Raw genomic sequence first — 13,631 nt, 5'->3', positions numbered from 1 at the left:
TTTTCGTCCAATCTTTTTGAGTCTCTTTCTTTTTTTTTCTTCACTCAATCTTCTTAAAGAAACGTCAATGAATATTCTACTTTTTTTTTTTTAAATTCTGTTTCGTCAGTTTCACTCTGTTTTTTTTCAATCCTTTTCATATATGAACTAGTATATTATTTTTGTTTTAAACTAATTTATGCTCCTATTTATGTTTTCTGTTTATTATTAGTTGGAGTTTTTTTTGTCATTTTTAATTCTAGAGCATTTTTTTTTACCTCAACTTTCAGCTTCTATCTTTATTCCATTTTTTTTACATACTTTTCTAATGTGTATTTTTTCATATTCAAATTAATTAAATTTATATGCATTATTTTAAGATAGATTGAATCTTACTCCATAACGATTTTATGATTTCTAATAAATTTGCTCCATTTTAGATGCAAATTCTTCTCTAATACACACATTAAAATGTATATTTTGTTTTTTTTTATATATTTGTTTCTTATTACTTTTCTTTTCTTCTTAATTATCAAAGTTTTTTTTTCATTTTACCCAAGAGCTGCATTTTAAACCATTTTCTGGTATTTGTCTTGAATTTTTTCTTGATTTTTTTCACTAACTTATTAAATTGCAATGCAAATTCTATATTTTTTCTTAATTTTCATTGTCAAATTAATATTTTTTCTCTTTTTTTTTAAAGTCAATAAATTAGAGATCCTTTCTTTAAGATCATCATTGCAGGCTTTTATTTATTTATTTTTTTTAATTATCTATCGAAAGTAATTTCACAGAAAAATGTGAAATCTTTGTGATAATAAAGATTCTAACAATTTCCTTTCCTTTTCAAATTAAATAAAAAACTTAAGATAGGAAATAAATCCATATTTTAAAAATATTTTTCTTCGCATTAAATCCGTGTTTTTCATTTCATTTCCTCATTTTGTGGGTTATGGCAAAGGTTTTTTTCTCTATCTTTCAATAAAACTATTTATTTTCTTTTTTTTTTAATATTCTATCTCAGTTAATTTATTTCTAAAAATTGTCAGACTAAATTAATGCAGTTTCTTTTTCATCAGTTTCATTTGCAGTCACTTTACTATTCTTGTGCTAGGTTTCATCCGTTTTTATTCAAACTATTTGTCTCACTTTTTTTTCAAAAAAAAAATCCATTTGATTCTAAGTCATTTCTATTTAAAAAAAAAATAGGAAAAATGTGTTAATACTAATCTAAAAAAAGCAAAAAAAAATTATACAAAAAAATCACAATTAATCGTTTCTCAAACACAATGTCGTAAAAAAAGTTACTCTTTCTCACTATTTTTTTTCGTTTTTACTTGTCGTGTTAAATAAAAAATATATAGGAATTAAAATCTAAAAAAAAAGTTAGTTGAATTTTCAATTAAAAAAAAAAATCATACTGTCTCGATCTTAATTAGGCTTTCACATCAATCTTTTCAGTTGTCTCATTAATCCTGTCAATATTTCCTGTCGAATAATACTTTGCAAACTGATATTCATGCATTTAATTTATAATTTCTCTCTGTACACTCCACAGAACATTCCTCGTGACACTTTGCAATGGCAATGTGAATGTTTAGACTTGCATTTACTATTTTTTTTAGGAAGATTGCTGGCAGTCTTTTGAAGGAAATACTCTATTTTGACTTAGATAAGAAAAAGCGCTCCAAAAGCTAGACTTCAAAATAGGGTAAGATGAGATAATTCTCAATCATCTCTATTTAGGAATTTAGAAATTTCCTCACTGTTTCAGATGGTTAACCCGTTCCTTACCATGGTATTATACATCATACGCAAATTGAGTGATTTTATATGATTTATTCCTGGGCAATTTTTATCCGAATTGCTGTCGGGAATGGATTTTTAGTAACGTTAGTTATTCAATTACTTGAGAAGAATAGTCCGACAGAGATGAAAATACATTTTGTTATTGCTTTCTTGCTTGACGGAAGGCCATGCAAAATTTTTGCTCAAAATGGCGAACGGAAAATACGACACCCCGTCGAATTTGTTAAAATTGGCCTCTTTCCTCTTTCCTGATTTGAATTCTAATTGCCAATGTGTTTTCTTGGATAGTTACTCTATCTAAACCAATAGAGTTTGTAATGAATTAATGCACAGAATTTAAATTCAGTGACCGTTAAGACGTGTGTTTGACAGAGGCTCCCCGCGCCCCCATAATGGATAATTTTTTTTCTTTTCAAAAAATTCATCTATTAATTTATAGGAAGCTAATCCCAAAATATGAACATTCTAACTCAAGTATTTCTGGTACATTGACTGAATGGGTTAAAAAGAAAAAGAAAACAGAACGAAGAAATACAAAACTTAGCATTCGCGAGTACTTTTTCGTTGTTTTTTCCTTTTGCCACCTAAAACTGTTAGGAAATCTCAAAGTTTCGAATTAGACATGATTCCAAATTACCCCATCTTACCTTATTTTTGTCCTTCTTGTAAAAGATATCGCTTTCGGATTTCGTTTTTTAAGAAAATTCGGATGAGGGAAAATTTCTCAACCAGTTTGGATTAAATTAAAAAACAAATTTTGGCTGAGATTCATTACAGTCTCAGCTTCAGTGGTCCGAGGTATAATCCAACCTTGTCAGATTAGATCCAAATTTTTATAGAGTACGTTTCTACTCTTACTACGAATATAATACCCGGAAAAAATCGTGAAGCTCCGTTCATTCTACAACTGCCTCTACAGAGAGAGCACGGTACGAGATATCGACTTATGGTTTTCGGCATTTTCGGCTAAAGTTAAATATCTGGTCGACGACAAAATGTGCCAACTCCATTACTTTAACCCATTTTGGAATACAATTATTATTGTTTTTCATTTTTTCAGTTAGATTATACTTTAAATCGTTTTTTTTTAAATTTGGAAATTAGATTTTTTGCACAAAAAAATTTCCTACTTTTTTCCTGACATGTCACACAAATTTGGGGGGATAGCAATGAAACGAAGAGTTAAAGTGAGTTCAAACCTTCAGAAGAATATCACTAACCGTGGTATCACACTAGAGAATTTCACATTAAAATTCTAATGTGATTCACATTAATTGTTGCTCATATGTGTCCTAATGTGTAATTTTCGTCAAGAGCTTTTAGAAATCGATTCATTTAGTGATAAAAAAGTGGACTCGAGTCACAAAAATTGGTTTAAATAGATTAAAATAACATAAATACGATTGATAATTAATGAGCAAATAAATGAGAATTGAGCAAATTTATGAGCAAAATTTGCTCAATAAATTTTCATCAGATACTACTTTATTGCAGTCATTCGGGTAGTTTCCGTGCCACAATTTTCTCACCAATTTATTCGTAATTAAATTGTGATAAGTAGTGCTAATAATTTTCTTCTCGCTTAGCGGGTCCTTTTGCACGACATAAAAGTAGTGTACAGGAGGAAAACTTCCTCTTTTTAACTAAAATCGCACATTTTCGCTCAAACGACTGAAATGCTTCAAAAACAAAAACACTCATCTGACAACCCGTGTGCCATCGTGACATTGAGCAATTCTAGCAATGTGTCCTGACTAAATCAGTGATTTCGAGTGGTTCTAGTAGTTTTAATGAGCAACTTTTCACTTTAACTTTAATGTGAAATTTTCTAGTGTGATAACTCCGTTAAGAGTTAGAGCGAATGATATTTGCGGACGACTTTTGGAATTCTCTATTCGGATAGTTCAATATTTAATTCTCCCTACTGTTCCAAAAAAGTTGTACATTTGAAACGAATTTTTATTCCGAGAAAATTTGTTTTATCGGATAAAATCATTGCAAAAGAAATGCCTAATGACTGAACATATTTAAGATTTTTAATAATAACAAAATAATTCCAAGAAATCATTTTATAATCCTAAAACTTCACCCAAACGTGCGACATTTTTTTGACAGAGGGACAAAATTGTAGTCTAGCCTTATATTTTTTCAATAAAAAAAACTTTAACCCTATCCGATCCTCAGACTTGAAATATTGAATGTTTTAAAATAAATATTGAAGTACCCATAACTCCCTTTTTAAATGGTCAAAAATTGATTTTAGATTACGCATATAAAAGTTCTTGTTAAATGATTTACCTGTTCAGTATATAAGAATTAAATACGTTCATCGTTAAAAATTCTAACGATCTAAAATTCATTTTAGAAACTTCTCCTTTCGAATATTTTGAAATCCTCATTTTTAATTTGAAAAAAAAAGTACGTTGTAGGCGAATTTTATACCCTTCCAACGTTAGATCGCATTTTCTTCCGGTTTTCCCAAATTCCAGTTATATAGGATATGGAACTTAGATCGATTTATATAATAACTTTATTTACTAATCGATTGTGAATAACTGTCAGGTATGATTTATTCGGAGGCAGCCTAAATATCGAAAGCCAAAATCCCGAATGTTCAAAATCCTGAAAGGGATGAAATTATATGGAGGATAATGTTTAGTTTAGAAACGTTCTTGAGTCCGAAAACGAACAGCCGTTACACAGAGTTACGGCCAGCTGCGTACTATGCAATACCTCCGGTTTGGAAAGAGATATCTTTATATAATAAACTAATAATTTTTTATTACGAAATTTTTGCTTTTATAACTTTTCTGAAAAACAGGTTGTGAATCGGTTTAAAAAAGGCTTTTTTTATTTATCTCAAAAGACTAATGATAAATAAGGTTATTTTATTGCTCAATTTTGAAAATCTCGAAAATCTGGAGTTTCGAGTTTTTATTTTCGTCACTGCTCTAGAGACCAAACCGTTAGATATAAGAGAATTGGCACCTTCGATGGACCCCTGTATGTTAACTCAAGGGCCTACCTTCCCCTCCAAAATCATGTTTTTTTTTGTATTGCTCGAAAACGCTTCTTACGATTTTCCATTTTTGAATATGTTTTATAGATTACCCAGGCGGACATTCAACCATGTCCGAAAATACCATTGAGTCATTCCTATTAACAGTTTTTCAAGGTCAGAGGTTAAAAAGGCTCTATAAAGCGTATTTATCAAACGAATGGGGTCATATTTGGGCTCAGTTAAAAGGTCTTGGAATTTCCTATAAAACTGAACCGGTTTCAAACAGTTATGAACTGGTAGTGAATCGGTTCATAGCCGATAACTAATTGTTAAATGAAAATCAATTCTATTACTTTTGAAACAATTTAGGAGGATGTTTTGAATGATTTATGAAACGATTCAAATCGGTAGAGAACCGGTAAATGGTAAATTATGCGAAAGTTCGAGCTTTCGCAAAGCTTGGGACGCTTTGCCACCCCTTTATGTAGGAACGTTAGAGGGTTTTTAACTCTACATTGCAAGATTGATAGGGAGTTTAGAGAGTCAGACGACGTTCAGGCAAAAGAAGGTAAACTTTTCGAATTTGCTTTTCAGGTTGTTCGGGCCGAGGTTTTCTTCACACGATATAATAAAAGACCTCTATATATTTCTTCTAAAAATCATTCAAGGTCAAATGTTTCTATATTGATTATTTCTTCACCGATTTTATTCCAGTTTGTATTGTTTTGTAAGGTTTTGACAAATTGTCAATTATACGGGCTTCAGACCGAAGGTAGCCATATGGCTTAACTTTTCTAAATAGCTTCTTATTGGGCAAGATTTTCTGGAAAACTTTGACTTAATATTGGAATTTTAAAGGCAAATTAGACTACGAATTATCAATTTAATTGGTTTATTTAGGATTTTGAGATCTTCGGGATCTAGGCTAAACCTAGTCTAAAGATCTCTTTAGTCTTAATTGGTTTAAGTTTAAACCGGTAATAAATCGATAATGAACCGGTAATTTAAGTTTTCAACGGTTGTTTATTTGAAACTGCGCCTTCGCTCGGGTAAGTCTAATCGGTTATAAATCGATAAGTTTCAAGCGCTTTAAAAATTTTCCTCCACAACTATTATTATTTTTAGTTATAAATTGTGTTTTTTTTTAATGAATAATATTTAAAAAATAAAAAAAATAAAAGAAGGAATTATTGAAAAGTCTTTGTATAGCAAAAGTGTCTGAGAAAATGTTCTACAGAGTGTTACTTTTTTTTTTTGCAATTCAATAATTCAGATTCACTTACAGTTGCTGGACAAATTGAGAATGCCCGAGTCATCTGCTTCCGCCAATCCAGCATCATCTAGCTTCTGCATCTTTGTCGGCGGTGGCGCTACGAGGTCAGCAATTGAAGAGAACTCCATGCGTTTCTTAGCCGGAGCACTAGATGCAGCTCCAGCTCCAGCAGCGTAGGAATTGGCGGGACTGTAGAGTTTCTTGGCTGACAGATCTGTAGCCACAAGTGGCGACGATGATGGTGGTGTTCTCAGGGATTGTTGCTGTGACGATGGTGACGGCACAGCCGATATGGCCAAATCCACGGCACTAAAATTGTACTTGGTGGGATTGGGCGGCATCAGTGGACTGTTGCCGCGACTTGATGATGATGATGCCGAAGACTTGGACGGTGTTAGAAGACGCTCAGGAATGGGTGACATTGATGGTGGAATACTCAGGATATCCGGTGTTCTCGATGTAGCCGCCGACGATGATGTACTCGATGATGCCGATGTACTCTTCGGTGGTTTCATCATCATGGCACTCAGAGCTTCCTGTTGCATCTTCAGCAGTGCCGCCGATGGACTCATGTACATATTATTGGCCGCCAATGTACTCTTGGACAATGGATCCGGCAATCCTGGATATTTCATATGTTGATACAGTGCTGCCAAATCTTGTTCCTGCTGTCGCTGTTCCTGTTGCTGCCTCTGTTCCTGCTGCTGCTGCTGCTTCTGTCGCCTCGATGAACTCGAGGCTGTCGATGTTGTTGCCGTGGCTGAGATATTAGGATACAGACTCATGGCATCGGACTTTCCAGCACCCATTGGTGTGGAAAAGTAACTGGATAAATTGGGTAAATTCTGCATTTTTCCTCCACTTCCATTGCTCGGAAACAACAATGAATTGATATCATTCATCTTTCCTGCTTGCAACAGAGTTCCCAGCATATCATTTGTCGGCAGAGAATTATTTGAACTCTTCTTCCCACTCCCACTGCCTCCTCCGCCTCCTCCGCTTCCTCCGCCGCCCAAAACTGGCGCAAAAAGTGCCGAAAAGTCCGCCATTGACGGCAAATGCGGAATATTCGTGAGACTATTTGCCGTACTCGTAGTAGGCATTGACACTGGCGTTATCGTTGTGAGATCCGGCAATTTGCTCCCATAGAAACTACTCAAATCCGCCGCAGCTTTTCGACTTGCCGCCGAACTACTGGCCATGGATGTCACCGGTGGCATAACTGTCTGCTGCAGGAATTGCGAAAAGTCCGGCTGTTTTCCCGTCGCAGCTGCAGCACCACCAAAGAAACTACTCAAATCGGGAATTTTACTAGTGGCCTGCAGCAGTGTACTGAGATCTGCCATTGATGGCATTTGAGCAGCTGTGGATTGGGCATGAGACTTCGAACGTGATTTCTTCCCTGCACCACTACTAGCTGCTGGTGTTGGGGCCGGATTGAAGCCCAGCGCTCCGGATTGCTGCAGCAATAGCGATGCATATTCAGTGGACTTCATAAAGTCCGCCAATTGACGATTGGCTTCTGCAGCTCGTAGTGTCTCATACCCAGCCGCCAGACGTTGCTGCTGTTGCTGTTGACTCTTGCTGGATGCCTGCAGAGACTGCAAGAAATACCCCCAAGAAACAAGAAAAGTTTGTACGATGTAAAAAAAACTGACACAAACTGACAGGTGAGATTCTTAAATGTAAAAAGGGATGGCAGAGTCCCACACTGAGAAAAAAAAGAGGGTGCGATTAACTTTTTTCCTCATAACCTGTAACACTTTTTAGGTGTAAAAATATATCAACATTTTTTAATGTTAATTTTACACCTTTTGAGGGTAAAATTAACATGAAAAAGGGTAACTTTAACCCCTAATACACCTAAAAAGCATAATATTTACACCGATTTCGGATCAATTAGGGTAAAATTAAAATTTCCGGAATGTTATTTTAACTTTTTCGGATTTCTCCCAGTGCACGCTTTGGAAAGAGCTTAGAAGTAACACATTTCGACGGCTCCATTCCATACTATGCTAAATCGACTTAGCCTTTTATTACTCCGAGAGATATGTTGTTCCTGCAACCGGGATCTACAACTGGCATAGGCGTACCGTGGCGAGGGCGAAGGGGGTGATCGCCCCGGGCGCTGTAAACATAAGGGGCGCCGTAAGGCAACCAAAAAAATTTAAAGGCTTAAAAAATTAAAAAAGTTATAAAATCAACACGCTTTAAAAAATACACACTTAGAAAATTAGAGCTCCTAGGCAACCAGGAAATTAGAAAAAAAAACTAACGCAAAAAATTAAGGGCAATTAAAAATTATGATATTTAAATTTAGAGCGCTCTAAGAATAAGGAGAGGTAAATATCAGTCCTTTGAAAGAACACGAGAAAACATTATTACACAGTGTTATACGATGAATTTTATATGTAGTCAATTTTGTCGGAAACCATAAGAGATAGGGTAAGTGTGCCAAATTCCGGCCAGCTTGCAATTTCGGCCACCTTTTTTGTTTCTCGAATTTTCATGAACTTTTAGATTTTACGTACTCTAGAGATTATACAATGCAAAAGAATAACAAAAAATGTAGATGCGACAAATGAGATGACGTGTAAAAGATATTGGAAGAATTCCTGAAGGGCAAGGAACTATGAGAATGAAGGTGGCCGAAATAGGGCACCAAAGCTATGTCTACATTTTTATTCATTTTAAAATGTCTTAAAAATGATTATAGAGTAAATAAAGACGGTAAACTCTGTACAAGGTTCCAAGCAACACTCTTTAAAAAGAAAGAATAAAAAAAATCAATTTGAATTTAAAATATTACATTTGAAACTTGAGACTTTGACGCTTGCATGCAACTATGCCGAAATTTGGCACACTTACCCTAGAGGCCTAGAACTTTACATCCGTTTGAAGCACCCTTTATGATTATATGGGTTCCAGACCTAAGGCTTAGCCATAAGGCTTAACTCTTTCGCGTCCATAGGGTAATGCCATGACTCGGGGAAAAAAGTTTTTTTGGGTATTTACATTAATTGAAATCTATCTGTTCGTGCACGACATCATAATAGAAGGATGTAAGATTCTTGGCTCATTTTCTCAAGACTCCAGTTAGATTTCAATTAATGTAAATAGCCAAAAAGAAACTTTTTTCCCCGGGTCATATATGACCCTATGGACGCGAAAGAGTTAACTTCTCTAATTTCTTATTAGTCGAAAAGTTTTGGAAAACTTTGACTTAGAAATGGACTATTAAGGGAAAGTAATCTATTTGAATCAAAGGAACAAATTAAATTGGTTGCTATTTAGGATTTTGAGATCTTCGAAAACTAGGCTAAAGCTCTAGTCTAAAGACGGTCTTATGATATGCGTAATTCCCCTTGAGAATAAGGAAAATTCTATAACCAAAAACCTACAGTCCGCAAAGATGCGCGAATAATTTCACGAGAGTCCGTGAGTTTTCCAAAGATCCGCAAAGAATTCCTCGAGTACATAGTATACTTAACATAATATTTACACTAATATTTCAACCAAGTTTAGCTCTTAAATTTCGCGCCTATTAACAATAAATGCTCTGCTAAAGTCAACCCAAAATATTCAAGACGTAATGCCTCCCTTCTAGACCAGCGTCTCTTATGGTGCCCTTATGGCTATGGCACATCTTTTAGATCAGGAAAATTTCATAAAATCGAAATTCACATCCCTTTCTTAAAAGTTTAGTGTCTACTCTACTCTTATGCAGTCTTCTTCTTTTGAACATCACATCAAATTAAATTTAGTTCAGTCCAATTTGGGGTCGAAAGAGTAGGATAGACTTATGCAAATATTTTGAGAAAGAAAGGGACGCGAATTTTGATTTCATTAAATTTTACCGATTTAAAAGGTGTGTCGGAGCGGAGGCATTATGGATTTTTTTAATTGGTTTATTCAATTAGCTTTTTAGTTTATTTTTACGAAAAATTAAAGAAACAGAAAATTTTTGAAAAATCTTTTTTGCTTCAAATTGCAATAATCTCGGAAACTAATATAGGGTAAATGTCCTAATTCAAAACCGTTTCCAGACGATTTAACTTTGACAGAAGGTTCAACACATTAAGTTCATATTTTTTCTGAAGAGAATTACATAAATTTGCTCCTTAGCTCTTCTAGAATGTTACTATTTAGTGAAAATTCTTTAGATGTCATTTGAAAACTTCTTAAATATAAGAAAAATACGCGAGTGTAAAATGCTGCTATTGGATACATATTAATCCAAATGGAGACAAGGGAAATTTTCTAATTGGAGACAAACAGTGTAAGTGAAACCGCGACGAAAAGCTTCCAAAATTGCTCCAGAGTGCAGGATTTGTTCTTATTTCTGGTCTTTTCTTTTTTCCCATCTAAAACACTAAAAAAAATCTCTCCAAAAATCTAATTTTCGGGGTTTCCTATTAAAGCATTTGCACACACTTCAGAAAAACCCTTTTTGTTCACGAAATAGGTAATTATTTCATTTGAAAACTTCACGTACCGTTAACAATAAAGATTAGCATTTAATTAAACTAAAAGTAGCCAGAAATATGACATAGGTAAATGTTAAACAAAATGAATACACAACAGTCATCTCATTGTGTTTTTCCAGTTTTAGTGTAAAGTTTTTCCTGTTTTCGTACATATTTCACGAGATATCTTCAAAACTACGTAGATTGCCAATTTGGGATTTTCGGTTGCCTCTTTCTTATTAAATTGACTTTTATTTTGTATTAGTATTTTTTTGCTAATTCATTCTACAGTAACAGAAAACAGCTAATAAACTCAAAAGTTTTTTCGGCGCGCTAGAAACATATGGGAAATATAGGAAATGTCATGCCCCTGTGTTTTTCATTGGAAAACATGGTCGATCGATGAAAAATTCGATGGTGAAAAGGTACACTTTTAATTTTACTTTACTGAGAAATTAACAAATTAAAATTTGTGAATATGAATGGATTTTCGCTCTATTTGGAACAAAATTAACTAAATAATGAAACTGTGGTATAGAAAATACATAAATATAGTAATTTAGTATTGTATTTTTCATGAAAACAATGACGTTTCCATTTAGAGTAGCGAAAAATTTCCATTTAGAGCAGGTTTTGAATTAGCTTAATTTACGCTAAAAAATGTAAATTCAATTTAATACACTTGAGAATCTCACGATGAAAGTAAATTTTAGAAGGAAAGTATGTTGAAAAAAAATTGAAATGCTTACCCTTACCTGTGAGTCCATATACTTGCTCGTTCTGGCCGACGATGAACTCGACCTGGAGGATTTACTATTGCTCCTGGAGGATGTCGTTGAAGCAGCTGAGGCTGCTTTTGTATCCTGTCTCGGTGGTGTCATGCCCAGCATGGGATTGTACTGCGATTGCATCATGTAGCTGAGATCATTCTTATTGAATTGCTGCATCAAATCCTTGAGATTGCTATTGCTCCTCGAGCTACCACTGCCCTTCCCATTGCCCAGTGTAGCCGCTGCAGCAGCTGCAGCTGCCATTGAGTAGTAATCATTGGCCATTTTGGCCGGAGTATTCTGGAAGAGAGCCGCATAGTCATTGGTCAACAATCCCGGAGGCAGTGTCTTGGCCAACTGTGCCAAACTCGCAGCAAATAATTCATTCATATTTGCTGCTGCTGCTGCAGGACTTCCACCATCGTATTTGAGGGAACTTGTTCCCTGTGGCGGATTATCGTGCCTCGTGGATGACGCTGATGCAGCTGGCACTGGAGGCACCTGCTGATTATTTGGCGTCCGACATGGACTATTTCTCAAAACATCATTGACATTGAACTTAGCCGGACTCTGTGCCGGTGAATTTCTCGTGCGTGAGGATGAAGCATCAGACTTGGCCGGAGACGGACTTGCCCTGATGGGAATCTCAAATTTAGCCGGACTGGCTGAACTCGATGGGATCGTAATGGGACTATCGCGTGGTGATGAATTGGTATTTGTGGCCGAACTGGCATTACTGGACATGTTGCTATTGGACACAACATGGGGAATCACCAGTGTCGTGGCCAGAGCCGATGGATTCATATTTAGGCCACTCGGTAGTGCCAATTGTTCCTGCAAACTCGAAATTTGTGACAGAAGCGGTGTCTGCTTATCCTCAGCCTTTGACTCCCCCCCCTTGGCATCCAATTCAGTCTTATCTGTGGCATTTTGACCCATCTGCTGCTGCTGCCCACCATCATCTCTCTCCCCATCTGCATCTTCATGAAGAGAATTCTTATCAATTCCACTGTCATCCTTTGCCTTGGCCTCAGCCTCCCTCCGTAATTGCTCATTCCTCAGCATTTCCTGATGCTTTTCCAGCATTTGATCAATCACCGTCTTCGGCACCGTAAATTCCTCCTCATCCTCCAGTCCAACCTGCCTCCTTACCCAATTCCAGAATTCACGATTGTCCTGCTTTCGTGCAAATTTCGGATACAGCGTCACCTTCATCTTCTCAATATACGTCACATCATCCCGATAAACCTCCCCAAATCGTATCAATTCATTGTCAAACTGCTTATAATACTCAATACACTGCACCATCTCACCCTTCACCTCTTCGCCCAGCTCCTCATCCTGCACCACTGAGTATGACATCTGCATGGGCCTTCCGTATTCCGTCGGTTTATTCTCCGGCGGCGGAATCACCCAATACATCACAATGGAGGATTCCATTGTGGGATTGTCTTCGTTGTAGGGAGCTAAATAAAATTTAAAAAAGGAAAATAGAAAAATCAAATTAAAATAGCAAATAATTTTGTCCAGTTTCTTATTTTGGACACTTTGAGGATAAAATTGGACACTAAAAATAAATTGATTAAAATTATGGATTTTTATTCCAATATTTGATGAATGATGAATTCTATCTAATATTTGTTCTTTTTGGAAGATTTTAACAATAAATACATTAAATTTTGAATATGATCTGAGCTAAAATTGCTTTGTTGAAACTTCAGTGTGAGCAATTGCTTACGAGAAATATGACAGAACTTTGTGTTTACTTCAGTCTTATTTAGCTGTGATGAAGTACTAACAACGTTTCTTCGCTTTTTTTACTGCTGGAACTCAAGAGAGAGCAGTTATATAATCGACTTTATTCAACTTCTCACTGTTCTGGAGCTTAAACGGTAAGAGATATCGACTTCCGGTCTTCGATGACCCCTCCTCAAATGACCTTATCTCGTACCCAACCTCTTTACTTTCCCCTACCCCTTCCCTTTCGTACGTTCCCAATCCCTCAAAAATATGTCAAAAATTAAGTTTTTCCAATTTTGCAAAAAATTGGCCCAAGCTTTTTCAATGATTTTTGGATATGTTTTAGAGGTGGTCCTGGCGAACATTTAGCTCAAGATACCTATGACCGGAAAATTCGCCACTTTGAATTATTGAAGGTCAAAGGCCAACCACTTTGGAAGGCTCATTTTTCAACCGATTTAGTTAAATTTGTTTTTTTTTCAAAAGTATTGCAATTTCAAACCCGGCTGCATCGGTCTTCATCGGTAATGAACCGGTTAAGTACCGATTTTTGAATAATTTTAAATCCCCAATAATATTCTCTAAAAATAATG

The 13,631-nt window shown here is 35.4% G+C and overlaps 1 protein-coding gene across 13 annotated transcripts in view; it reads right to left on the bottom strand.

The window, feature by feature from the left end:
* Positions 1-13,631, bottom strand: part of LOC129805801 (MPN domain-containing protein CG4751) — a 29,510-nt gene continuing 15,879 nt past the window's right edge. For 2 of the 13 annotated variants that reach the window (XM_055853957.1, XM_055853958.1), the window contains exons 6-8: positions 11,278-12,764; positions 6,073-7,663; positions 1,218-1,489 (exon numbers count right to left, since the gene is read on the bottom strand). In XM_055853957.1, coding sequence (XP_055709932.1) covers positions 1,458-1,489; positions 6,073-7,663; positions 11,278-12,764 — 3,110 coding nt within the window. In that variant the 3' untranslated portion in view covers positions 1,218-1,457. The other 11 variants (XM_055853966.1, XM_055853968.1, XM_055853963.1 and 8 more) reach the window with 9 other exon arrangements.

The sequence above is a fragment of the Phlebotomus papatasi genome, chromosome 3, assembly GCF_024763615.1.
Source record: "Phlebotomus papatasi isolate M1 chromosome 3, Ppap_2.1, whole genome shotgun sequence".
NCBI lineage: Eukaryota > Metazoa > Arthropoda > Insecta > Diptera > Psychodidae > Phlebotomus > Phlebotomus papatasi.
The sequence above is the reverse complement of the archived record's forward strand: the minus strand, read 5'-3'. Positions and strand labels throughout refer to the sequence as shown.